General features: G+C 47.1%; 1 protein-coding gene across 27 annotated transcripts in view; it reads right to left on the bottom strand.

Moving 5' to 3' along the window:
* OBSCN (obscurin, cytoskeletal calmodulin and titin-interacting RhoGEF) overlaps window positions 1-27,638 on the bottom strand; it is a 1,809,553-nt gene that overhangs the window by 1,084,293 nt on the left and 697,622 nt on the right. For 20 of the 27 annotated variants that reach the window (XM_085628811.1, XM_085628818.1, XM_085628815.1 and 17 more), the window contains 3 exons: window positions 15,148-15,414; window positions 12,539-12,805; window positions 9,662-9,931 (listed from right to left, as the gene is read on the bottom strand). In XM_085628811.1, coding sequence (XP_085484937.1) covers window positions 9,662-9,931; window positions 12,539-12,805; window positions 15,148-15,414 — 804 coding nt within the window. The remainder of the gene's footprint in view (window positions 1-9,661; window positions 9,932-12,538; window positions 12,806-15,147; window positions 15,415-27,638) is intronic. The other 7 variants (XM_085628821.1, XM_085628823.1, XM_085628822.1 and 4 more) reach the window with 1 other exon arrangement.

The following is a 27,638-nucleotide window of genomic DNA, read 5'->3' as shown; positions in this document are numbered from 1 at the left end:
TAGAACCCTCATCCCTAATTTCACTTTGATCAAATCTACTGTATCCAAACACTACTGCCCCTAGAATAAAACAAGAGTTAGAAAATATTTAGCACTAGGTCAGTCCATGGGTTTAATGAACAGTATGTTTTTCCCTCACTTAATTGTGTAGTGTACATAGTTAATGTCATTTGCCAGTTTTCATAAAGGGAAACTATATAGGACAATTGATTTTGTCAAAAATCACAAGGTGCTGCTTTCACCGAGTAAAAAAAAGCCTTTAGTTTCCAGATTCTATGTCAGGACCAGAGGCTTTGGATTATGCTATCCTTTCATTGCTTTATTTTGACAGCAGCCATCTTAAAACTTCAACAAAAGACCACATATCCCAAACACCCTTGGGAACATGTTGGTCAAAAAGAAACAAACAAGGGACCACACGTCCCCAAGTCCATGAACCAATCACAGCTTCCTGAGCCCGATATAGCCTCTCCTTCAATCACTGCTCTTCCTCTTTCTTTGCCTCTCCGAGCCCAGAGATGAGTGTTTCTCTTTCCCTCATTTCTTGACTGCTTGTGATTTATGAGTTAGCACAATCGCAGGCTGTCAAGCGCCCGCGATCGCGTTTGTGCCTATTTGTATCTCGCTATTATTTATTGTTGCAGATTTGCTGGGATATACCTTTATGCAAGGGTTTGTTTCTTCAGCCCCGGCGCTTCGGGGTTTTTTTCCGTGGTAGTAGTGCGGGCGGTTTTCATGGTACATTTGGTTTCTTACCTTGCCGTTTTTTTTCCTTCGTTTTGTACTGCAGGAGTTGAGCTTTGTTTTCCGGTGGTTTCGCCGGCCTCCCGGCACCAGCTCGCGGGTTCCGTGTGGGGCCTACGTGACGCTGTGAGGAACCCGGGTCAGGGTGTGGTCAGCCTCCGACCGCCAGGGGGCGCTGTGGGGCGCGCGGTAAGTGTCTCCTCGCCTTTTTTGCATCAGGCGCGAAGTTCAAGAATTTCAGTTGTCGGATTCTCGTCACTCCGTGCTCGTTGCCTGTGCCCTGCTCCCTGGAGACTGAACGCCCTGCCCTGGGTCGGTATTTGTACTGACTGGCAATTTTTTTTTTTTTTTTAAACATATTTTATAGTCAGTTTGCACAGAGGTCGCAGGGCTCTTTACCCCAGAGGACCCTGCAGTTTCAATTTATTCATTTTTACAACAGCAACTGACTTTCTTTTTCATCAAACAAGGCAACCAAAATACTTGACATATCATATCTGTTAGGATGTGAAGCCCACCCTCCCCAACTTACCCCCCCCGCACCCTCCCCCTCCCCTCTGAGTTGTGCAAAGTCCACTGAGACCATGCCATAGGCACATAATATTGGGCCAGAAGAAACAAGAAAAGAAAAATAGGAACGGCAAAAGAAAAAAACAGCCTTGGCACACACACACTCCAGACTACCCCTCTACCCTCCCCTGTATCCATTCCGACTGCCCCGCCCCTGCCCTCATTCCACTGGAGGATCGTCTGTCGCAATCGGAGGTTCCAGCCACAAACCCCTATATTCCGCCCACCTCTTCCATATTTTGTAGTGCCTACGCGGACATCCCCGGGCCACAAAGATTGGCTGTTCCAGCCCCATACAGAAGTCAAGGCCATTTTTCCAGGCGGCCACTGAGGGGCCCGTGCTTCCTTCCACATCCTGGCTATAGCTTGTTTCGCCAATGTGAGGTCCAGCTGCATAAGATGCCGTTTATACACATTGCCCCCAATCCCTTCCATCACATGCAACAGGGCGAACTGTGGTGTGCGTGGAAGTGTCCATCCCAGTACCTCCGATAGACAGGAGAATATTCCCCTACAGAATCGATCGAGTGATGGACATAGCCAAACGGTGTGCAAGAATGTGCCCGCCTCCCCGCCACACCGGAGGCACTCAGGGGAGGCAATCAGTCCCACCCGCCACAGTCGCACCCGAGTAAAGTAGACCCGGTGGAGGTATTTAAATTGAATGAGGCGGAGCCGCATTGCTATGGCCGCTCCCCGGGGGGCGGCTAGGGCCTCCCTCCAGTCTTCCTCCTCTAACATACCCACATCCTCCTCCAATACTCCCCGTAGCTTTCCAAGCGCAAGAGCGCAGTGGGTGACTAGGGACTGATATATCCGTGAGATCTTCTTGTTCTCCAAATCCCCCATGAAGACCTTCGCCTCCAACGGACTAAATTCGGAGAGAGAGTCAAGGCCCTCCAGACTGGGGGAAAGCGCATGGCGGAACTGGAGGTACCGATAAAACTGGGACCGGGGCATGCAAAATTCAACCTGTATATCCCGGAAGGACTTAAGGGACCCATCCCGCACGACATCCCCCAGGGTTGAAATGCCGATGGCATCCCATCCCCGAAAGCCCTGTAAGGCCGCTAGCTCAGGCAGGCGCCCATTGTGCCATAGAGGAGTCTTTCCAGTTAGGGTATTCCACCACCCCATCCGTCTTAGTGACTGCCACCAAATTTGAAAAACTACCTTTGTAGCCCCCCCCCCCCCCCCCAGAGGAATTGCCCCAGCACGGAATTCACCACTTGGAACCATCTTGGCGCGATCGTATACGTGTGATTTTGTAGTAGGTACAACAAGCGAGGGAGCGCAACCATCTTAAAGATCGCTGAACTGCCATATATTGTTAAGGGCATACGCGACCAGATCTTTATATCCGCACGAACGCGCTCCCAGACCGGTGCCAAGTTCCGCTCCCAAGATGTGGCTGACACATCCGACAGGAATACACCCAGGTATTTGAGACCTCCCACCGCCACCTGCAGCGCTGACGCCCACGTGCCCATGCTCACCCGAACTCCTAAGACCCACAGCATGGACTTACGGGAGTTCATGTACAGCCCAGTCGTTTCCCCGAAAGTTGGCATGATCTCAAGGATTCGTGGCCCCAATCTATCCAATGCAGTTAGAAAGAAGAGAACATCATCCGCATATAATGTGATCCTGTCCGATAGACCCGGAGCCCACTTAAAACCCCTAAGCTGCGCGTCGATACGCACCCAGGCCGCCAATGGCTCCATAGCTAGGGCGAATAAATATGGCGACAGGGGGCACCCCTGTCTGGTGCCTCGTCTAATAGGAAAGCTGGACGAGACCGCCCCTGCCACATGTACCGACGCTGTCAGATCTGTATACAGGAGCATCATATATGACAAAAAGCGTGGGCCGAAATTAAGTCTACGTAGGAGGGCAAACAGGTAGACCCAACTCAGGGAGTCGAATGCCCTGTCCATGTCCGCCAGCAGGAGTGCCGCTGCCAGCGCCACGTGTGCCCGCCTAATGTTGTGTCGCGTCGCCCTCTGGGGCATGAACCCGGCCTGGTTCGGGTGTACCAAGGCCGAAATGTGCGGCAAGAGGCGGTTGGCCAGTGCTTTGGCCAAGACTTTGGCCTCCACATTAAGAAGAGAGATGGGGCGGTATGAGGAACACCACCACCTCTGCGTGTCTCCAGTGCGGGGGGAGCCAACCGGCCTCCCTGGCCTCCTCCACAGCCGCCCGATAATAAGAGGCTAACTGAAGGTTATACCGACGAAAGAACTCACTGGGGAACCCGTTGGGTCCGGGCGCCTTCCCAGAGTTAAGCTCTCCCAGGGCCTTGCTCAACTCCTCATCCGATAGAGGAAGCTCCAGTTGTTGACGCGTCTCATCGGACACCACTTTGGGTGGGAGATCCGCAATGAGTTTGTTGACCATAACATCCGGTAAGCACTCCAGAGGGGCGGAGAGGTCTGCATAGTAAATGGCAAAGCTCTCCTCTATGGCCTTATGGTCTATCATCGGCACGCCACCCTCATCCAGCACACCCGGAAGGGCCTGGGGATGTAGAGTACCCTGGCAAAGCCGATGTAGCATCTTACTCGACTTGTCACCCCATTGACAGATTCTGCTACGCGTTGCCAGCCAGACTTGTTTGGCCTCGTCCATTAGGAGCGAGGCGTGGAACTGCTGTGCCAGAAGTAATTGTCGCACCGACAGCCCGTCACCAGCCCCCCGGCTCCGACGCTCAAGCGCTTCCACCTCCACCTCAGCCCGGACCAACTCCTTACGGCGCTACTTACGAACTGCCACGCACCATGCTATGTCCTCCCAATGTAATACTGGCTGGCAATTTGACCCTCAAGCTGCAGCTTGGGTTGGTGTGTGTGTGTGGGATGAACCATGATGTCCTCTGGGTGTATTTTCGCAGTCGCCAGCAGCAGGTTGAAGTAAGACCTGCAAGGACACGATCCCAGGGAAATTATCAAAGGCCTGAGTGTTCAATTGTTGCAGGTGGTGTCCTGAAGGGTGGTTCCGCTCCTCCTTTTCCCTAATTAGGGCTCTGCCCTTGCAATAGGCTCGTCCCCAGCAATAATAGGCAGTCTGTGACTGCGCAGGTATTAGATTTGGCGCAAGATTGTTTAAAGCCCTTATTCACACGCTATTCTCATGTGGGCATGTCCGACCAGGCCGACATGCAGTGGAAGGAGGATCCCCTGGCCCCACTGCCCTGGGACGATGATTTTTACAACGCGGTTGACAATTCCATATACCAGGCAGTTGAGGAGGTAATGGCTCCTATGGAGGAGTGCCTGTCCCAAAAACCTGAGCAGCTCTGCGCTCGTGGGCTCCGTTAGCGCCCTCTGTTCCATCCGTGCCCCTCGGGGCAGTGCCTGTTACCCCTACCACACCTCAGGATGCGCAGGGGTCGGATCCGGTTCGCGCGAAACGGCCTAAGGTGAACGGAGTGGACCAAGACACTTTTGAGCTTTTACGTGAGGCGTTTATGGCTCATAGCCTGCCTGTGGTCACTCCAGTGATTATGACACCTTCCACAGCCACAACGACCCCGGTTAGCCCGGGCCAAAGGGACGACGACCAAGCTGACACGGATGAGGAACCGGAAACTTCTAGGCCATGGTGACCAGCGTCGCAGGCAGAACCCTCAGATTCTCAAGGGACTGGTGGTGTTTCAGATATGTTGGATCCAGAGCTCCTCATGCATCCCAGATTGTCGGAGAGGACCCCCTCCGCCATGGTGGCGAGCTACGTGGAGGGCAGGATCAGAACTCCCATGGGGAAGGAAGGCTGTAGCCGACTCCACTCGGAGTGTCCCCGTCCCTCTTTGGATAGCAAAGTTGCGCAAACCCCCCAACTTGACCCCAGGATAGCAACTTTTTTGGCAAAATTCATAAAGGATCCAAAGAAAGGGATAGATAGGTCGTGGCGGGCGTGCCGAGACAAGTTGTTGGATGCCCTGGGACCCCAGACAATGATTTTAGATATGGCTGAAAACGCCAAATCGTCCGGGGCCCTCATTTCACCAGAAGCCCTCCCTGAATGGGCTCAGCGGGCCGTGGTTTTTCTCGGCAACGCAAACTGTGCACTCTCCACAGAGCGGCGAAGGTCCTTTTTGATATAGATCGACCCTAAACTTGGGGACTTAGCCAACTCTGAGCCAGGCGCGGTGGCACAGGGGGACATGTTTGTGGAGCCCTTTATTAAGGAGCTGGGCAAGTTTGTAAATACGTTTACGTCACTGGATAAGGTCCAGACTTCTATGAAGAGAGTGTTTTCTTTCTGGGTTTTCCGGGAAGCCGGTCGAGGCAGGGACCGCTCGTCCGGCCAGGGCCCCCATATGTCCAGGCAAGTGCAGTACCAGAACCAGCAACGGTACAATAACTTCGACCCTTCCCGCAGACGCCGTGGCAGAGGTCGTGGATTCAGAGGAGGGGACAACTCCTCTTCAGCCGGTAAGTGTAACGCCGGAATCTTTGGTGTGTGTGGGCGGCCGTCTGGCCGACTTTGTGAGTCAGTGGGAGAAAGTCACTTCCGATGCTTGGGTTTTACAAACTGTTCAGGGGTTTCAGATAGAGTTTTGTGGCGTGCCCAAACAGTTGGTTCCACCCCGGCCTATCCAGTTTTCCTGCCAAGAGGCAGCCTTGATAGACGCAGAGGTGGCCGCTTTGTTAGACAAAAGGGCCATTTGTCACTCCATGTTGCACCCCCAAGGGTTCCTAAGCAACTTGTTTTTGGTGGACAAGCCAGATGGGGGACAACGCCCGGTCTTGAACCTCTGAGAATTCAACGAGTGGTTAGTCTATCGCCACTTCAAAATGGAGGGCATCCATCTCCTCAGGGATGTATTGCGTCCCGCGGACTGGATGGTCCGTCTCGATTTAAAAGAAGCCTATCTGGTTATTCCTATTTTTCCTCCGCACAGGAGGTTTCTACAGTTTCGTTGGCGAGGCCAAGTCTTCCAGTTTACGAATCTTCCTTTCGGCTCCGCTCCGTGGTGCTTCACTAAAGTCCTCCGACCAGTCGTGGAGTATTCCGAGCGAGAGGTACCCACCTTACTGTGTATCTAGACAATATGCTGTTGCTGGCCCAGGACCCGCGTTCACTTCGGAGCCAATTGCAGCTAGCCGTCTCTCTCTTAGAGAGTCTGGTGTTTGTCATAAACACAACAAAGTCCTTGTTGGTCCCGGCACAATCAGTCACGTTTCGAGGGTTTGTGATAAACTCAGTGAATGCGACCCTCAGTCGTCCGGCGTGGAAGCTGTCCAAGATTCGTCACAAATTGCGACGTTCTGTGGTCAAGCAGACGATTACCCTTTGACAAATCGCCCACACTGTGGGACTTTTGTCCGCGTCCATCCAAGTAATCTTCCCGGGCCCTCTCCACCACAAGGCCTTACAACGCCTCAAGGCGCAACACTTACGGAAGGGTTGCCCTTACTCCCATCTGGTTTCCCTGTCAGACTAGGCACGGGAGGAAATTTGTTGGTGGCTCTCCCACATGGAAGCCTGGAATGGGAGGCCAATTTATGGCTCGGCACCGGATTTCGTCTTCGAGTCAGACATCAGCAGGTCCGGTTGGGGCGCCAAATGTGGAGATTTCTCCACGGGAGGTTCTTGGTCGCAGCAGGAACAGGCATTACATATCAATTGTCTAGAGCTCCTGGCAGGCTCTTTTGCGGTCAAGTGTTGGACCAAGGAGAAGGCCCAGTCGTGTGTCCTGTTGAAAATGGTCAATATATCAGCGGTCCGGTATATCAACCATCTGGGAGGCACCCAATTGAAGGTGCTGTCCGATCTGACGACCAATCTTTGGCAGCTTTGCCTGGACCATCACATTTCTCTGCAGGCAGAATACCTCCCCGGGCGGGAGAATCAGGTGGCCGACTGTCAGTCACATCACTTCAGAAATTCCAGTCTTTGGAAACTGCATCCGGACGTGTTTTCTCTGGTACAGGATCGTTGGGGTCCTTTTTCAGTGGATCGTTTTGCGTCAAGACTGGACTACCAGGTTCCTCGGTGGGGGGAACACCCTTTTGTGTGTCGCCTCTTGCGGGGTCTTTGTTTGTCCCTTCCTCCGGAGCCCCGATATTACGAGCTATGGGATGTGAATAGAGTGCTCAATTTGTTTTTGTCTTGGCAGCATAATGAATATTTGTCAAGGAAAGAATTATCGGCGAAGTTAGCCATGCTTTTTTGCATTATCTCTTGCAGGAGAGTTTCTGATGTATGAGCCCTGGATATCACGGGCAGGGTTTTTTCTCCCTCAGGGGTGTCGTTTTCGATCCGACGGCGTACTAAATGCCATACTAGAGTGATTGATTACCCAGCATTCCCAGACGCTCCTAAATTATGTGTGGTTCGTTGCTTAAAAGCTTATGAGGAAATGCCCTCGGACTTGAGACCTCCAGGAGAAAGACAACTTTTGATTGCTCTCAAGAAACCACACAAGGCGGTTTCTGCTCCAACGGTCACGCGATGGGTCATGCAAGAAGCAGGCATTAGTCTGCAGCAGTTTGGAGCCTACTCGGCAAGGGGAGCTATGGCTTCTAAAGCCTTCTCGCTGGGTGCTCGGTTAGAGGATATAATGAACGCGGCAGACTGGTCTTCCGATTCTACTTTCAATCGATTTTATTTCAAGCATATTATAGACATGGCGCATTTAGTAGTAAGTAAGCTTTGAACTAGCATAATCCGAAGCCTTCGGTCCTGACACAGAATGAGAATGTTTCTAGCTATCGAAACAAAAAGTTTCAATTCTATTAAGGAATCGGAGGCGAGGATCATCCCGCCCATGGACGCTGTCTGCCTTCACCCGCCCGTTAAGGAGAAAGTACATTTTAATGTTTTTGTTGGGCATGCTGTTCTGTGATTTAACAGTTGGAAATTCATGCAGTTTATGTTGCAATAGTTCTGTAGAGTTGTAGACGGCTTAGATGTTCACTTGTTTTAGTGTCTTTGATGGCATCTTGTGCTTTGATCATGTATTGGTAATGTGAAAGCCTTTGTTTTTTCTAGCCCTGATGTTGTTTTTTTCATTCCAGGAGGGGATTCTGGAAAACAGGAAGGCTGATTTGTGATGAAGATGGGCATGGTTCGCGATTCGAAAGAGGAAGAGCAGTGATTGAAGGAGAGGCTATATCGGACTCAGGAAGCTGTGATTGCTTCATGGACTTGGGGACGTATGGTTTCTTTTTGACCAACATGTTCCCGAGGGTGTTTGGGAAATGTGGTATTTTGTTGAAGTTTTAAGATGGCAGCTGTCAAAATAAAGCAAGGAAAGGATAGCATAATCCTTGCCTCCGATTCCTTAATAGAATTGAAACTTTCTGTTACGATAGCTTGGACATTTTTCATTCATAAATAGATCATCAGATTCACCATACTCACCAGACAACAGCTCTATGAAATTAATATGCTATCTCTTGTTGCTAGAAAAATGGCTCACTATCACTTTCTGAATAGTTGAATGTATTTCTGTAGACCTAACAATGCTATGCTGCCTCATTTCCTTACAGCTGATTTTATACAGAGAGCTCTGAATAACCACAGTCATTTCTTTCTTGGGAAGACAACTGCTTGCAAATTTCCAGAAGATCTGACACAAATGTTATACTTTACTTTTCACTCTACGATGCCTTGGAAAATATTGCAACTGAATGCCTCAAGGATTACAAACCATAAACATCATCATTGAAAAAAATACTTTGAGACCTCCACCAAGAGCCTCCACCACATGCCAATTGTTTCCATGAGCCTATTACTGCTTGTTCAATGTTTGATGATTGCAATAGAGTTCAAAATAGCACCTACCTTGGAATGACTGAATGGGTCCCGAACGAGTAAGGGGTACTGAGTTTTTATAGAGAGGTGGATATCACACATGGTCACATGCATGGTCTGCCAGGTGAAATTTAAAAATGGAAAAAACACAACTTTTGCTATGGTCATTTTAGAGTATTTTCGATTTGACTGAGTATTGCACATTCTTTTGTATTGGCTACATCTAATGCATGATTATTTTATGTTTATATGTTTACTGCATAGCTCTTTCACCATTGGTTTGGGTAATACATATTCTGCTGGTTAATACATAGTGTGTTTACTGCTGATAGTGTACAGTCCTTTTTCTCTTGGTGGCCCATAGAGAGTTTACTATTGCTGTGTACCATATACTTTTTTACTTTTGCTACTGACATTGATAGTCTTTATTATTGGAATAGACACTCAAAGATTGCACCTTTCTTATAGGTTTTGAAAGGTCTTTTTAAAAAGACTAGTCAATCTTAAAATGAAGGTAGAGCACTAGTAGAAGACTCAGACATCTCAGCAGCAATGAGAACTGTAACCTGATTCCTCCTAAATATACCTTTGATTAATAGTTTAGCTGAAGAAGAGACGGGCCCCGCCTTGAAGGTGACAATGCCCGAGTCGTTAGCACCCAGATCATTTAAAGTCAGGGTATGGCTGTTTCCATCTTGAACAGAAATCTGGGTCAAGGGGCTGTTCTGCAGAGGTGTCCCGTCAAGCCACCACTGGACTGTCCGCACGCCCTGGCGTGATAGCTTGCAGGTAAACATGGCAGATTCCCCCTCAAAGACATCTGTGTTCTGTAAACCAGATACTATCTCTACAAGTTCTGCATAACAGAGCAAGAAAACAGATGCTGAGATCATACACAAAAATACATTAATCTTCATTGTATAAAATCATTCAAGCACAATAACCACTGATTTTTGATAAACCTAAGTACAATTGTATCGCCAGGTAATGGAAAAATAAAACATACTATATAACAAAGGCAGAGATAACCATGACTCTGTTTCATCAAACCTGGGGCGTTGTGAACCACCCGCTTTAGCAGCTACAGCAGGGGTGGAGATCTCAATTGGCCTCTTTTGTCTGCAACTTGGCAGACAAAGGCTGATGAATAAAAGGATAGGGTGGGTAGGTACGTGAATGAGTGAAAGTATGGATGGGTGCATGGGTGAAAGGGTGGGTGAATGGGTGAGTGAAAGGATAGATAAGTGAAAGAATGGATGGATGAGTGAAAGAGGGTGGATGGATGAATGAAAGGGTGGATGAATGAGAGAAAGGGTGGGTGGATGAGATAAAGAATGGATGTATGAGTGAAAGGGAGGGTGGGTGGATGGAAGGATGAAATGGCAGATGAGTGAAAGGGTGAATGGATGATGAGAGAAAGAATGGATGCATGGGTGAGTGAAAGTATGTATGGCTGAGTGAAAGGGTGGGTAGATAGATCGATGGATGAAAGGATCGAAAGGATGTCTAGATGGATGAGAGAAAGGATGGATTAGTGAAAAGATGGATGGATAAAAGGATGGATGCTTGGGTGTCATGAAGCCTCCAACTTTAGTAGCCACAGCAAGGGTGAGGTTATTGATGGGCATCTCCTGTCTGCAAATTGGCAGAGTGAGTAATAAGTAGATGGATGGATGCGAGTGAAAAAGGTGGATTGGAAGATGGATGAATGAATGAAAGGCTGGATGGAAGGATGCATGGGTGAAAGAATGGATAGAAAAGGGAAAGGGAGGGTGGATGGATGAGGGAGGGTGGATGGATGAGTGAAAGGGTGGATGGATAAGAGAAAGGATGCAGGGATGAGTAAAAAGGATGGATGGATGAGTGCTGGGAGGGTGGATTGTTGAATGAAAGGGTGGTTGGAAGTATGAATGAAAGAATGGATGGATTTGTGAGAAGGAGGGTGAAGGGGTAGACAGATGAGTGAAAGGATGGATGGATGAGTGCAAGGGTAAATGGATGGATTGGTAAGTAGATGGATGGGTGGATGGATTAACGAAAGGATGGATGGCTGAGTGAAAGGGTGGAGTGATTGAACGGATGATGGAGTGAAAGAATAGATGATGGAATGAAAAGGTGGATGTATGGATGAGTGAAAGGATGGATAGACAGATGACTGAAATGGTAGATAGAGAGATGGATAGGTGAAAGGGTGGATGGATTGATAGATAGATGAATGGATGGATGATATATAGGTTTAACAGATAGATTTGGAGAATGATGTATAGGTGTTGATATGGATAGGCAGACAGAATGGTGAAAGACTGAATGATGTATGAAAGAATGACAGAATGTAAAGGTGAAATGGTAGATGTCACCCGATGGCTGAAAGGATGAATGGATAGATGCTTGGATGAAAGACACAAGAGGACTCTTCTGGTGGGGGGGATTGTGATGACATGTTTTGAATGATTGTTGCCATACGATCTTTGGTTCGAAGTAGGGGGTGTTTTAATTTTCTGGCTACTCATCGAACACTTTCTTTTCAAGGGGTAACTGAAGTGTGCAGTAATCTACAACATAGTGAGTGTTTTAAAGCTCGAGTGAGTCAACTGTGCAACATGGTGCTGTTTACGGTCCTTAAAGTACAACACATTATCCCCATTATACGTAAACGGTAAATATTCTGATTTAAGGAATCTGAACCCTTACCTTTTTATCTATGCACCCTCTGCTCCACATTTAGAACTTTCCACAGTCAGAAATTGAATATTTTTCCGCCAACTATACTTGGTTAATGGGTCAATATCGCTAGTTATTCAACGTTATTAAGTAAAGGGTATGACCGGCCAGTGTTGCTATTCAATCACAAGATACAATAGTAAAACAGAAATATCTTCTGTTGATGATTCACCAAAGTCTCCAAAAATGAGTAATTAATGATTAAACAAAAGTGCACAACAGTTTACTGTACTATAAACAGCAGACAGGTGGGGCAACATCTCCCTGTAGGCAAGCTTTCTACCTGCCAAAGTTAGCTCTTTAACAAACTGAGAAGAAAAATATATCTAATTCTGTATTTCTTCCCTTGAATTGGAAACGCAGCAACAAATCTAAACTACTTGCGTTTGTTGCAAAGTTTGCGCTAGTCACACATTTGTGGGTGGGTTAACATAACTAAACATATGTGGTGGAGAGGTCAGACCTGCACTTCATACACGATTATTAGATCATAAATGAGTCTACGGCATTAGCTCCACCCACATGTTACTTTGGCTTTAGCCCAGGACACTTTGAATTAGAATGTCACACTTTTGATTAATGAGCAAAAGACCATAAGGAATGATATTGCAAAGAGGATGTTTTTAGTCAAGTTTCACACCAAGAAAATTGCTTTGACTTTTGACAACTAATTGATCAGTCCCTCTCCAATGATAAATTAGTGAGCATATTAATGTATTTTTATGAATAAGCCAATTTTTACCTTGAACGTAAACAGAGCTTGTTGTTTGCTGGTCTCCTGTGGTGCAGGTGTAGAGTCCCCCATCTTCCAATTCCAAATCATGAATGAGAAGTTCAACAATGGTGCTAGTCTGCCTCATTTCATACTTATCACTTGGCTGCAGGACCAGCGACCCCTTCCTCCATTCCACCCGAGCATCAGACTTGGAAATCTCACACAGCAGTTGGGCGGTTCCACCTTCCTCTGCCTCTGTATTCTGCAGCTCTTGTTTGAAGAGCACAGGCAGAGCTGAAAAGCAGAAGCAGAGTTTACCAATCCCACAGTACGCTTAAACCACCCCTTACCCTCTGTTTGTTTCCTTTTTTAAACCAACCATGTTTAGAAGTAAGCAAGCAACAGTGGCATGTTCTGAAGCAAATAGATTTTATTAGGGGACTTCTTTAAGATGTACTCCTTCTTTCCAATAGTGAGTAACTAACTGTATAATAATAATAAAGGAAAAATATAAACATGGTAAAAAAATAGTTTGCAGGCCAACTAAATCCCAAACACCAAAGAACCAAGTGTATGTTGTGAGACATATGCCTGTTCCACTTGGCAGTGTATGGCTGTGGTTAGCTCAGTTTCTCCTCAGCAATATTTTTATTGTTTCAGCCCTGATGAAGAGAGACAAGAACAGCTCATGAAACACTTGTCGGCACAAAGTTTCTGGCAAATATTTATAAAAATCTCTTCTGAAAGTATGCCAATTGATTTAATACTTAAACATCTTCACTTTCACAGTGCCTCTGACTGTTGCTTTTAGAAATCATGTTGTATAATGTAAGGGTCAAGCATTTTGTGGTAAGAAGTGCACCTTGTGCTTGTCTCAAACTAAATATTATCACAAGTGCTGATATCCATTATTTCCAAAGTATTGTATTCAGCTAAGCGAATAGATGCCACCCAGCCCACAACAGCAGTTCAGCACTAGTTTGCACTACTGGACATTCTGAGGGGGCAATTTAGAGTATGGGGATGGCCAGGCCACAGCAGGGATGTACTCCACTAGCCTGGAAAAAGGCCAGAAGCCATACTTGGAGATCTCTAGCAGGAAGGCGGAGAGCTCTCTCTCTTCACCAGAGCCTTCTTTGTGGAAGCTGTGGTGAAGGCACTGAAACTCTGCTGACCAGGCTCCATGTCCTGGCAGACCTGAAAAGAAAAATAGAAGAATATCAGCCCTAAATAGGGCATACAATCTGAGGTACTTCATCTGATGGCCTAATCTCCAATGGGCCTTTGGTCAAAGATTTCTGCTGGCAGAGCCAGTGTAGGGTAAAGTGTTGAAAAATGCTACTTCCCCGACTCCAAAGAGAGTGGGGGAACAACAAGTCTGGCTAATGAGACAGCTACTTTAATATCCAATTTAAACTAAAATATATCTAAGTAAGGTCAATATGAGTATGCCATGGCTTTGATGGTGTCTAATCTATGTACTCAATAAGGTGATGCAGGGCACAAGAGATAAAGGTTATCACTGATATACTCCAACCGCCAAAGATGTAATTACAGTAGCAGAAAGTCCCTGTATCAAACTGCTAAATCTGGTACTTCAGCAAAGGATGGGCAAAGGCCAATATTCCAGGCTTATCAGAACAAGATTTTGAGTGAAAGTGTAAACAGAAGTGGACAGAGAAGTACCAGCAAAGCAGTCTCTTATTTATTTTTGTGTTGCATATTTATATAGCGCGAACTCGACCCGAAGGTATTGGAGTGCTTTACATAGCACCGTATTTACATTACACATTCAGGCACGGGGAGATTAAGTGATTTGCCCAGAATCACATGATGTGGACGCGACCTCGAGGCTCGAACCCTGGTTTCCTGCACCAGAGGCGGCAGCGCAGCCGACGGACCACATCCTCTCCATCAGCAGTGGTTTTCTGGACGACCTTGAGTACTCATACTAAAATACAGCTGTTATTATGGAAAGGTGTAAAACAAGAAAAACACAAATCAAGGAGCTGGCAGCCTATTTTTCAGTGTTTTAATTGAATTATTCTAGCTTCTCAATTATCCTTGTCCAGGCTGGTAAATTGGCCTCCAGCTAGAATTTAAGATGATTGTATGGATTAGGGTTATTTTGTTCCTTAGGAGTTTATGGTTTGAAGATTTTAGTGAAAGCTCTTTCCTGAAATATCTTCTCCAACATGTCTCTAGGGGTGCTAGAAGAAGGTCAGTCTATTTTAAAAGACAACCTTGAATAGGAGCTGTACTTTTTATTGAATGCCTGACAACATGTAGATGTGTGTCCCACCTCAAGGATTTCAGAAACATACAGTGATTGAAATTGAGGAGGTCAAAAGAATCTGAAGTATAAGGTGAGGAAAGGTTATGTAGGGTGGAAAAGTGTAGAAATTCAGAAAATACTTCCCCTTCAAAAAGCAGCAGTGATTTTGTTGCTTTTGACATTTGTCTCTACAAAAAGGAGCTGAAGAAAATGATTTAGCTTCTGGAATACTGAGCTTACAAAATGTTAATATCCAATGCAGCTTTAGAAAGTACAATACAATCAGCAAACAAAATGAGATCACAAATTAAATTCATCATGCACTCTAGCCAAAATGTATATTAATATAAACATTTTTTACCCTTTACTTTCACAGCAGAGGTTGTTTGCTGGTCCCCAGAATCGCATGTGTATTCTCCAGTATCTTGCAAATTTGCATTATAGATGATCAGCTCAACAACAGTGCCATCCTGTCTCATAGAATATTTGTTACTTGGCTCAAGGACCACCTCTCCCTTCCTCCACTCCACTGGGGCATTGGCTTTAGTCAGCTCACAGGTCAGCGTAATTGTAACTCCCTCTAGAACCTCTTCATTGCGTAGCCAGCGTTTGAATAGCACAGGCGGAGCTAAAAAAAATTACAAAACAGCACAAACAGATGAGGTTATTGTACATTAGCATGGAATACTGGGTGCCCCAACATCCTATTCAAATTCTGTACAGAAATTAAATGAGTTTTTGTTTCATGGTGGAGGGGACCTGTGGGGAATTAAAGGTTTGAAAAAGCAATATTTTTTATTTTGGCCTACATCTTTAAATCTCTTTTTACACTCCATAAAATGAATATTTCTTAAAAGGTGAACATGCATAATCATCACATTGTCTTCTGAAAATTGGTAGAATTGGGATCTATCAAATAAATGGAAACCTGGCTGCATGAAACTGATGGGTACAAAACTAAGACTTTTATATTTTAAAAATATATTGCAATTACATTGAGATAATCCACAGAATTCTCGTAAAAATTAACATGGGAATCTTTGAAAAATCTATACATTCTACAACAGTAGTAATTACTGATGGAGCAATATCAGAAAAGTGACAAAAAGCTAAATGGTAAGTGATCTTTCTGGTGGCGAGTGGCGAGAGTGTGAAATTCCTTATTTGGCATACAAAGAAACAGATTATGACCACTGAATGAATACACCGATTTGATAGAGTGCGGTATGCCACCAATACAACACCCACCAGGATTGGAGGATTAACTTTCTCCCCCGGAACATCGGGATCATATACTAAATATTCCAGACACTCTGAGAAGGTTGAAAGGCATTGGGGGCAACCATTTTCAACTATGACTCAATGAAGAACAGGCTCTGTATGAGATAAATATACAGGCTTTGGACAGCTAGCAAAGAAACCAAAATTGATGGGCTGAGGAAGTAGGTACTCCAAAAATGGTCTGCCAACAGTGACAGCAAGCCCACCTTCATGAGCCAGTCATTAAGGTACAGGGATACATGTACCCCCACAGTGCAAAGATATGCTGCAACCACCAACATGACCTTTATAAAATAGAAGTGCCAGTATAATGCCAAACAGTAAGACCCATAACTGGTAGTGAGTAGAACCCACTACAAATAGGAGGAACTCTCTGTGAGACTGCAAGATTGGTATGTGAACGTTTACATGCTGCAGATCGAGCAACACCACCCAGTTTCTGAACACCAGGGCATGAGGGACAACATACTGAATTTCTCTTTGCAAAGAAAGTAGTTCAGGAAATGAAGGCCTAGAATGGGACACAGACCCCAGTCCTTCTTGGGGACCTATAAATAACAATAGTAATACCCTGTACCACAGCACAGTTCAGAATGAGCTCTATCGCCCCACTCTTCAGGAGGACGAAAACCTCCTGCTGGAGAATACAGACATGTTCTGCCAAAGATGCAAGGGTTACAGGGAAAATGAGGGGAGGAAACTCCTGAAATCTGAGGGTCTCAACTGTCCAAAGAGATGGATTGCCAATGCCAGTATACCAAAAAAGACAACAGCTACCTTCTTTCAGGATGAAGGTGACCTCTAGAGAGTGAGCTAAAGAGGCTTGAAAGAAGGAGCTGGGAAGGAGGAGGAAAAAGATTATTCCTGGTGTCTGTTGCGACCCTTGGAGCTACACTGCTCTCCCTCTGCAGCTGTACAAAAAACGGATTTGGCTGCTGAACTTACTGAGAGAGCTGAGATGGTTGATAAGCTGGATCTGGGATAAAACCCTTACATTTCCCACATTGCTGGCAGAACTGGCAGGCCAGAGAATCCAAATCTAGTGAATGAGCCACTCTGTTCTGGACCGAGCACCTATCTTCCAAGAGCGACAAAGTTTAAAGATGACACCAAGGCCATAGTCTGTGAACGGCGCAGCCCACGCAGAGATTTACCCCACAAACAAGCAAGAGCCAGAAAATGAATCCCTCTTGCAGTGCTTTATGCTGTTTGTGGGTGGGCTTCCCCTTTGAGGGATTCTGTTTAGAAGTTTTACCTGTAGGAGAGATTGCGATTGGAAACTGGCGCGAGACATGAAGCACTGAAGATCCTGACGATTGACACAGGACTGTGCCTTAAACCATTTCCTTTTTTACTCCATGATGGCTTTAGCTTGCAGGAAACAGCATTTCCTGCAGGTCTTAGATTCATACTGGTGTGCCAGTTAGGGTAAAAAACGGGCGTCTGGAGTCATCTCTTAATTGCTGACACTTTTTGCAGCGATATGGTCCCTGTTTATATGGCACAAAAAGTTTGTGGCAGAAGAATTCCAATGGAGAGCAAACTTTGGTTTCCAGTCAGGGGGACAGAAAAAAGGTAACTGATGTCAGATTAAAAAAAACTCAGTTAAAGTGAAGTTATGGTTACAAAATAAAACTGAAAAATGCCTAAAGAAAATGTTACTTACCTTTGATAATATTCACTGGTGGATGCTTTACCACTGAGGTAGCCGTGAGTCTGGGGGCTTAATACGCCGTCATGGCCATCTGCCTCGGAGCCCTGAAAAGGACTACATTGCCTGCAATACACAGTGCTAGGAGGCGCTGCAACGATCGGAGAGGAGGGGGCGAGCCGCACCATCCAAGCGCTAATAGCATACTCCGGCCTCCCATGTCGTGGGATGCACACGTGCCGTGCCCGGGCAAAGCCCAGGCCGAGGGCGGCCCATCCTGCGCCTGTCAGAGCCAGAAAGAGCCAGGGCAGGGCCACCCCCCCTGGTTTTATTTTTTGGGTGAGTTTCGAATGGGTTTTTAGCACACAGTTGTTTCTGTTGCTCGTGGCTATAATACATTTTTATCTTTCTCAGGAGATCCTGCGTACTTCAGCTAGTGCAGTTTTTAGGGGGCATTCACAGGGGCAGTGCAATAGTGCACATAATGCAAAGGGCCTGCAATCAGCCTTGGGCAAAAGCAAATCTCTTTGGCCTACAGGGGCTGGGTCCTCATGAGGAGTACAGAACTGCCCCTCTATCATGTGTTACCTAACTTCTACTGTAGTCCCTCAATGACAAGATTGTATCTGCTGAAAATGAACTCAGCTTAAACGGTGACATGCCTATTTTACTTTCATTGGGTACTGTTAGTGGCAGTCGCGCCAGTGAGAGTTGGTCCACTCAGGTTGCTTTGTCCCGCTCGGATTCTCAGAAGAAGATTGTAACAGCGGTTCTGCACTGTGATCACAGTTTATCTACATCTGACTCTGTCAAACCAGCAAAATAAAAAATAAAAAGAGTGATATGGTTGTGAATAATAACAGTGTTGGGGCAAAATGGTCTTTAAAGGTTAAGGCAATGCAGCTCAAAGATAGTTGGTCCAAGACTACTGTGGTAGAGGTATTGACTCCATCAGAGGGGGTAACTTCTAATGCAGAGTCCTTTGTTGTCTAATTTTATGGAAAAGATACAGGGTGATATGTACAATAGAAGTGGCGGAGTGAGGTGTTAGTCGTCATGGCTTAACGCCTCACTCCGCCACTTCTGAAACGCAAGGCTGCACCATATTTACAACGATATGGTGCAGCCTTGAGTTTCCCCATGCGGTAGCGCTACACTTAGCAGTGTAGCACCAACGCAGGCATCCTTGCACCATAGTGCAAGGGTGTCTGCGTGCAGGGGAGGATTGTTTGTGTGTAGGAAGGTGTCTCTTCCTGCACATAAACAATCTTGAAATGCCCTTTTCTCACTTTCATGTGCGCTGCTTAATACAGGGGGGGACCTTCTTGTACAATAAACAATCAATGGAATTTAGCTTTTTCCATATGTGCTGCACAAGGCAGCACACATGGAAAAAAACAAAAACGAGGAGAAACAATGCCTTTCTCCTCGTTTCGCCAAATTAAGCCAAGGTTTTACCTGGTCTTAATTTTTGCGCTGCCTCCTATGTACGCTGCCCTTGTACATGGGGGAAGCGTCAAAATCAATGGGTGTTGCGGTGGAACGACCACCGCAACACCCACTGGCCACCCCTTACACGCTAAGCATAGCGTGAAAGGGGGTCTTATTTACAAGGCAGCGTTAAGCCACGTTAAGTGGCTTAACGCTGCCTTGTAAATAAGGCTAAGCCCCTATCGCCACCACAATGTCGACAAAAGTGACGCTATGGTGGCGATATGGGCTTGTACATATGCCGCAGGATTACTTGTTAAGGGTGCGGTAATTTCTTTATTCAACAAAATGTCTTTAATTGAGTTGAAACTTGGGAAGCTTTCTGTTGAGAGTTATAATAGTTCCCCTCCTAATACAGGCTCTGAGAGGCACAGAGAGGCAGCTGGTCAGCCAAACTTACTTCCCCTCCCTGCTATTGATCTCTCTTGTCCTTTTATGTCCCGCCACGATGTCACGGCAGGCCAACCAAAATATTCATGGCCCTATGTCCGTAGTTAGTACTAGCACCAGTAATAATATAATGGGTAGTGCGAGTTCCCGGAGACCTCATGATCTATCCAACAGCTTAGCGACTTCCAGTTGGAAGCCACATTTACTATCGGAATCTACTCCAGTAGTGGCAATTATGACTAGAGTGCCCCCTTTGAAAGAAGGTGCAAAGGAATCTGGATTGTTTAGTAAAGCCACTTACTGGTCCAATGTTCATCGAAGGCTAAGTGAACACTTTGGAAGGCCTATTATTATGGTCAGAAGATGTGACTGGGCGTGTCCAGGGGATAATAGTTGGGAAGGCGACTGTGTCATTATCAACTTTGATCAACCTTATTGGGCAAAGCAGTTTCTCCATCTAACAGCTCAGTGCAGATCCAGTACGTCTGACATTCATGTTGTCCCATTGGGTTTCTGTTAACCTTTTGGGGCACGAGATAGGGTATTTGGAAATCCTTTGATTCATCAAGCGGCCAGCAAATCAAAGTAGACCCCGTTCCGTTGCAGAATAGATTTAGCCCACTTAGCTCTTTGGACTGTAATGATTGACTTGGGTGGGGTCTCTCCCCTGTTGTCTCTATGCAGGGCTTAGGTGATACGGTTGCACCCGTGTCACTCCCTATTTGTTTTGCCCACTAAGGACTTCCATATTAATGTTGCCAGCTGGCATGTGGCAGGTCTAGCTAATAGACAACTAGGTACGTATTGGTTGGGATTTGTTTAAGGAGTTTCATACATTAGGGCTCTAAGAGACCTGGGTAACGGACACAACCTTTTACTTAGATGGGTAGTGCTCTTTTTTCCGACCAGCTCTACCATCATCTAGTGAGAGCCAAGGGTGGTCGTATCAATTTGATTTCTCTGGACATTACATCCAATATGGTCCAGGTTTCCACAGGTCCTCAGTTTCATCTTGCAATTACTCAGATGTTTACATCTAATTTAACACTGTTAGTTATAAATCTTTAGAACTCTTACACTTGGGATATTGAGAACAAACACCTGAAGGCTTCCAATTCGATTTTGGTGAAGTTTTTAGATAAACAGTGTGTCCCACTCAGAGTTATTGTGTTGGGTAATTCTAATGCCCATCTATGTACAGAGATTTGTTGGAGTGGTGAGGGGCTGACTACTGAATGGAATCCTCATATTGAGCAAACAGGTCCTGGGGATTTCATGGGTAATATTATGGCAGAGAGCAGCTTACATCTCCTAAATCACACTGGGCTTGGGACCTCTACGGATACTGCTGTTCCCACATTTGTGGGGCGAGGTCACAACTCCATTGTTGACTTTATTTTACTTTCTACTGATTTAGTTAATTTTCTCAAACAGTATGAGGCATTGTGGAGCCAGTTTAGTGACCAGAATCCTGTGTGACTGGCTCTGACTCATGACTTGGTGAAGAATATGAGATTTGGCAAGGGTACAGCTATGAGGGACCTTAGGCCAGTCAGGGACGACGATTAAAATGGCCTAAGGTGTGGTTCCCTCAAATCTTCTGTCCAACTTAGACTCGACTTGTGAACTTGATAGTTCTACTTGTTTGGGAGATTACTCAATAGCGGAATGTATTTTGCTTGCCTTCCAGAATATTTGGGAATTTATTAGGTGGTACCTCTCTTCGAGTAAGCATAAAAAATGTGGTCCCAGTAGCAGCCTCCATATGATTTGATCATGCTTTTTCACAAGCTCATCAAAATCTTTTGCTTTCTTTGAAAAAAAATCCTTATGATAACAAGAAGGTGGCATTGTGCTGGAAAGTGGTTACTTTAAAGAAAAGGACAATTCAGCAAGATGCTTAGGATCATCTTGTCCAGGCAGATGTCTTGAAGAATAGTGCCAGTTTTTGGGAAATTGTAAATTACCCCAATTTTGTTGGGGCTGCCAATGTTAATAATGAAAATCTGTTGTGTCATATTTCCCCTGAAGCTAGGCTCAAGCACTTTAAGGGCATTTATGGTACTGGTACAATGAAGGCAGGATTTTCATAGACCCGAACAAAAATGGGAAAAAAATTATGAGGTGGAGGAGATAAATATCTATAAAACTAAATTAGCAAAGCACAAAGAGGTTATCCTAACAGCAAAGGCCGCATACTACTCTGAACATTTAAAAGCAGCCTGTGATGCAAACAAAACCCTTTTCTCAGTAATAAAAAAGCTCATGGGCTTGGCCAACTGCCAAGTGTAATGGCCGCTTCTTGAGGCGGCACCGTCCGAGCGCGCCCGTCCTTGCCATCATCCGCTGCTTTAATATCCGTACTACGGCATAACTACATGCCGGAGCACAGCGCAATCCCAAGAGGTTGACCGGCGGTTCCGACGATCGGACCGCTGACGTCTAACGCCGGAGTCACCTGCTCGCGCCAGGGCCCGGGCCTCCCTGTAACGTGGCCGGCGCCCGAGGTCCGGCCCAGCATCGGGGGATTTTGCTGTCTGAACAGTCTTGCGCTGAAACAAAGACTCTCCCTACATTCGCCACTTTGATCTGGGCTGCAGGTGAGGAGACTCGGCAGCTACGAGGCCCGGAATCGACAGAGGCAGCCGGTTGTGTGTGAAGCGCCACGCCTGAAGGGGGAGACCTGAAATTTGCCAACACTGCTTGCTCTGAATCCCGGCGCGGCGCCCGCTTTGCACCACTGCCTTAGCCTTCTTGTGACGCTGTGCCCACTGTGAGGGGCCCCGGGAGAAACTGCATAGCTGGGCCTGTGGGCTGCGGCCTACTCTGCAGATAGATCTTGGCCTGCTAGTACCTGGGGGTGGTGATTGAGGCGCCAGGTGGCCATATTGCGCCCAAGACGAATTCCAACGCAGTACTGCTGAGGTGGGGCGGACCCCGCTGCCCTGGGTGATCTGTATATGTTGGCGGGGGCCTGACGTATAACGCCCCTTTATTTCTGAGGGGCCACACCTTGCCGATGGCGCTGGGCTCGCAGCGCTTCAGCGCGACCTCGTCATACCGGGCCCCAACACAAGAGATCAACACGTCGCCGCCTGGCTCCCATAGGGCCCAATTTTCTAGCCCTACCGGCGAGACTCATCTACATTACAGCAGGGGGTCGCAGCTCGAAAGCAGCCCTCCAGGCCAAATTAACGAAATATGCATGGGAGGGGGGCCCCGGAGTGAGCCCTAAAGGAGGATCGACCACGTCGGACAAGTCCGAGCCTGGTGGGAAATAGAAGGAGTTGACACTGAAAGATATCCTTGAAGTCATCACCAGTGTCTGAAACCTCATTGGAATCGCGCATTGACACGGTATCCACCGAAGTGTCCCTTATTCGAAAAGATATGCGCTCGATGAATTCGCAATTGAAAGATGTCGAAATCAAGGCGACCTCTCTGGTTGAGGACACGTCGGCACTACAGAGGAAGATGGAAGAAATGCAGACGCACGCTGCGAAACTAGAAGCGCGGTTGGATGTCTGAGGGGCTCTCCAGATGCAATAAAGTCCAAATAATTGGGGTACCGGAGCGACTGGAAGGGCTGTCAGAGGACCTATTTGTGAAAGAACTGATTACCACTTACCTCAAGCCAAAGGGGCTATCCAACTTCTTTTCAGTGGAACAAGCGCACCGGGTGCCGAGGGTCCGGCCAAGACCTGGAGCTCCCCCGCAACCACTTCTTGCCAGGATCTTCAATTTCCGCGACAGGGATGTTATCCTGCAGTGTGCCTGTTCTGCCCCGCCAGTGGAATATCAGAACAGCCGCATCACCTTTTTCCCCAGACTTCACCCTCAAGGTACAGTGATAACGACGCAGTTTTCTGGAAGTGAAAAAAGCGCTTTGTGATAAAGAACTGAAATATGCCATGATGTTTCCGGCCAAACTGAGGGTGGAGTCGGAGGGAAAATCTTGGTTCTTTACCACCCTGGAGGAGGCCTGGGACTGGCTGGACGGTTGGCGTACGGCTGGCCGCCGCAACAATCATACCCGGGTGTGAGGATGGACGCCCCCACAAGACTTAACTGAAGCGGTGGGTGGCATTGGATAACTGGTCTGTATGTTTTCCCTTTTGGGGTGGAAGGATTCTTCATAGACTGAGGGCTGTGAGCATAGTGTAGACTCCTCCAAATGCATCAGACTTCCTTCGTATTGAGTAAGACATTTATTGATATCTTTGTTGAACTGGTCTATTCAAGTTGTTTGCTCTCCTGCCACATATGTGTGCGTTATCAGGTGTATCTTAGGTCCTCGCTGCTGCTCTTAGTCTATCCATGTTATGTTATTATGAATATCGTCTGAAATTTTCCAGGGACGGGTGCTCGGTTAGGCTACACGAACCGGTAAGTCTCTGGGAGGGTGGGCGATAGGCACTCTGCTAGTTTGGGGGGAGGGAGGTTTTGTCACCGCCAAGCAGGGAGGGGGGGATCAGGGGTATGTTTTTAGGGTTTGTGCGGTGGGTGGGGGGATTGTATTGGCGTTTGTGTTTTGGTATTGTTCCTATTTAGGCATGCCATATTTAAATGGTCGCAGATGCAAAGAGAGGACTGCTGACATGGTACGTTTAGAGGGCGAGCTCCTAGATCTGGAACGCACTGTCCACTTGCAGGACTCGGAGGAAGTGCGCCAAAGGCTCCGTATAAAGATCAAAGAGTTCTCGGACCTAGTCACTGATGCGGCTAAGGCACACTATAGGGCTACACTTAGTAGGGTCTATGACGTAGGTGATAAAGCAGGCAAGCTTCTGGCTTGGCTAGACCGCAGAGCTGGGGCACGGCGCATTGTGGTTGAAATTACCACTGACCCACATTCACGTATAACTGCTCCGCAAGATATTGCGGATGCTTTCAGTAGATCCTATCACTCCCTGTATACCTCCCGCATGACCTACTCAGAGGAGGAGGTTTCATCTCTCCTATGTGATATTCGGATGCGGAGGAGAGCTCTGACCTGGATCGAAGCATCACAGTAACTGAAGTAGAGAAGGCCATTCATGATCTGCACGGGGGGGAAAAGCGTCGGGCCCCAATGGGATCCCCATAGAATTATTCAAGTTAATGGCGAATATGACCCTTTTCTCACAGACACATATCGTGAAAGTAAAGAGATAGGGATCCTTCCTGAGGATCATAGACTGGCTAACTTCATTGTCATCTACAAAGCGGGTAAGCCCGCTGACCTGTGTTCTTCATATAGGCCCATTTCGTTGCTTAATTGCGCAGCCAAGATCCTTGCGAAAGTCCTTGCCATTCGTTTGTTACAAGTTCTTACCCACCTGATATACCCAGACCAGTCCGGGTTTATGCCGGCGAGGAACACATCCCTTAACCTCCATCGCCTACACGGAGTAGTTTGCAGGGCGGACACAATCAGAGAGGATGCCGTGGTGGTATCCCTGTACGCTGCTTCAGCTTTTGACACTGTTGAATGGCCATACATGTTTGCTGTGCTTCGCAAACTAGTATTCGGCCCGGAATTTATAAAATGGGTGCACTTTCTATATTGTCAACCGTTGGTGCAAGTGGTCCTCAATAACCGGAAATCCCCTGTCTTTTCTCTTGGCAAGGGCACCAGGCGAGGCTGCCCCCTGTCACGGCTCCTCTTCGCCTTAGCCTTGGAACCTCTGGCGGGATGGATCCAGCAGGACCCTGCTATTAGGGGCCTCAAATGGGCATATGGGTGGAGGACCGTAAATCACTGTACGTGGATGACATTCTGCTTTATTTGGCCTCCCCGGCAGTGTCTCTTAATGTGGTAATGGACATATTCCAAACCTCTGGCAGGTTCGCAGGCTATACGATCAATTGGTCCAAATCGGTGCTCTACGTTCTTAGTGGGCAGCGGCCTCGGCTTCTCTGGGGTTGCCAGCTGACGGGGGCCGTGGAAGGCTTTAAGTAACTGGGAATCTGGGTATCCAAAGACCTATCTCGATTCTATGACACTAACCTTCGGCCACCACTAACACGTCTTAAATCTGATGTCCAGCACTAGAAATCGCTCCCCTTAACTCTCCTGGGACGTGCGGCCCTATTTAAGATGATGTCCCTGCCACAACTTTTGTATGCGCTACAGAACACACCTCTGCCGGTCGCGGCATCGTATTTCAGGGAACTTGAGAGCACCGTGTGGGATCTGTTATGGGAAGGTAAACCCCTCCCCCCGCATCGCTACACATAAACTTACTCTGGGGTGGTTTGATAGGGGCATTGGGCTCCCAGACATGAAAAGATTATTGGGCCTCGCAGCTCGTGGGCATTAACCAATGCAGTTATAGACGGCAAGATGACCCGGCTTTTCGAATCGACCATTGGCTCCTCCCGGGGGGTAGGTTTGAGGGTGCGTTGTACACGAAATCTCTGAAACCCGCCCTGTCCGGCCCGACCGGGCATGCCGTGCAAGTGTGGAAGGACGCTACCAGAAGCCTAGGTTTGGGAGGGCAAGCTCACTCAAGCCACGCCGCTCTGGCATTGTGACCAGTTGGGTCGGCTGTCGCGCTCCTTGGGTTTCGACAAATGGGATGTCATTGGGATCTCCAGGATTGGGGACCTTTGGAAATCGGGCGATGTCATACCCTTTTCCGGACTACAGCAAGAGTACGAAATGGCCAAATCTGAACAGTTCCGGTATCTCCAAATTAGGCACGCCTTGCTCGCAGTTCTCCCAAAAGGTACTGTCCTCCCTGATTCCTCTCCTCTGGGGGACAGGATTCTAGATGGCGAACTGCCTGAAAAAGCTATATCTCTCATTTATAAAAAGCTTATCAACAACATGACTGATCCCTTGATTCACCTGAGAGGTAAATGGGACCACGACATAGCTGGGTTTGAGGATGAGGAGTGGCGGGCTGCAGTAGCTTCTCCCCGTGAGGTTGCCATCTCCTCCAGACTCCGATTGATCCAACTAAAAATCCTCCATAGGACGTATTTGTCAGGACCCTCATTGGTTCATATGGGTTACGCCCAAGATAGTGGCTGTGCACAACGATGTGGGCAAGAGGGCACCTTTATTCATACACTTTGGGAATGTGCGACAGTCCAGAAATATTGGGGGTGAGTGGTAGTCATGATGCAGGAGGTATTGGGACAGCAGATACAATGGGACAGCAGATACAATGCAACATCAAATTGATCTTGTTGAACATATGGGACCCCACTGACCTCAATGGCAAGGATAGCATTTGGGTTACTATGGGTTTCATGGTGGCCAAGTGGAATATCGCACGACTGTGGAGGGCTCCGAACCCACCTCGAATTGCTGATTGGGCCGGGGATATGGACTGGTGTATGGTGACGGAGTTGCCCATTTATGTCTCCAGGGGATGCCCTAAGAAGTGGTCGCAAGTGTGGGAGCCGTGGAATACATTCCGGGGGGAAATATGTGAACCACTGAGGAGTCGAGGTGATATTGCTGTTGAAGTTTGATAGTATTGAACCCCCGAGGGCATCAATATTGTATTGGGACAATGAGCCTTTGCTGACTTATCGTGATGAATATTGCTGATAACCTGATTATTGCTGTGTATTGATTGTCTACATGCCTACTTTTTCAATAAAAAAGAGTTTATAAAAAATAAAAAATAAATATAAACGCTCATAACACCAAGAAGCCCAAGTCATACAGTCATAAATCAAGACTTTTGTGACACGCTGGCAGGCTTTTTTCAAGAGAAAGTTGTTAATATTTACAATAATTTCACCACACAAAAAAAGCAGGTAATCACCAGGATGTACATGCTCCAAGTGACCCGTTGGGTACAATTAGTTCCTACACTTTCAAGACCCCCTCAGTGGAACAACTCACAGAGCTAATTACTCTAATTATATCTGGTGCGCCACAAGACCCATGCCCTCCCAGTATAATGCACATGATACCTGCTCAAGTGGCACAATCCCGGGGACAAATCTTTAATAACATGTTTGCTGGAGGGATCTCCCCTCCCAGTGGAAACTAGCCTCAATCCTCCCGCTGTGAACAAAAGATAATTTGAACACCAAGG

The sequence above is a fragment of the Triturus cristatus genome, chromosome 10 (assembly GCF_964204655.1).
Source record: "Triturus cristatus chromosome 10, aTriCri1.1, whole genome shotgun sequence".
Taxonomy (NCBI): Eukaryota; Metazoa; Chordata; class Amphibia; order Caudata; family Salamandridae; genus Triturus; species Triturus cristatus.
The sequence above is the reverse complement of the archived record's forward strand: the minus strand, read 5'-3'. Positions and strand labels throughout refer to the sequence as shown.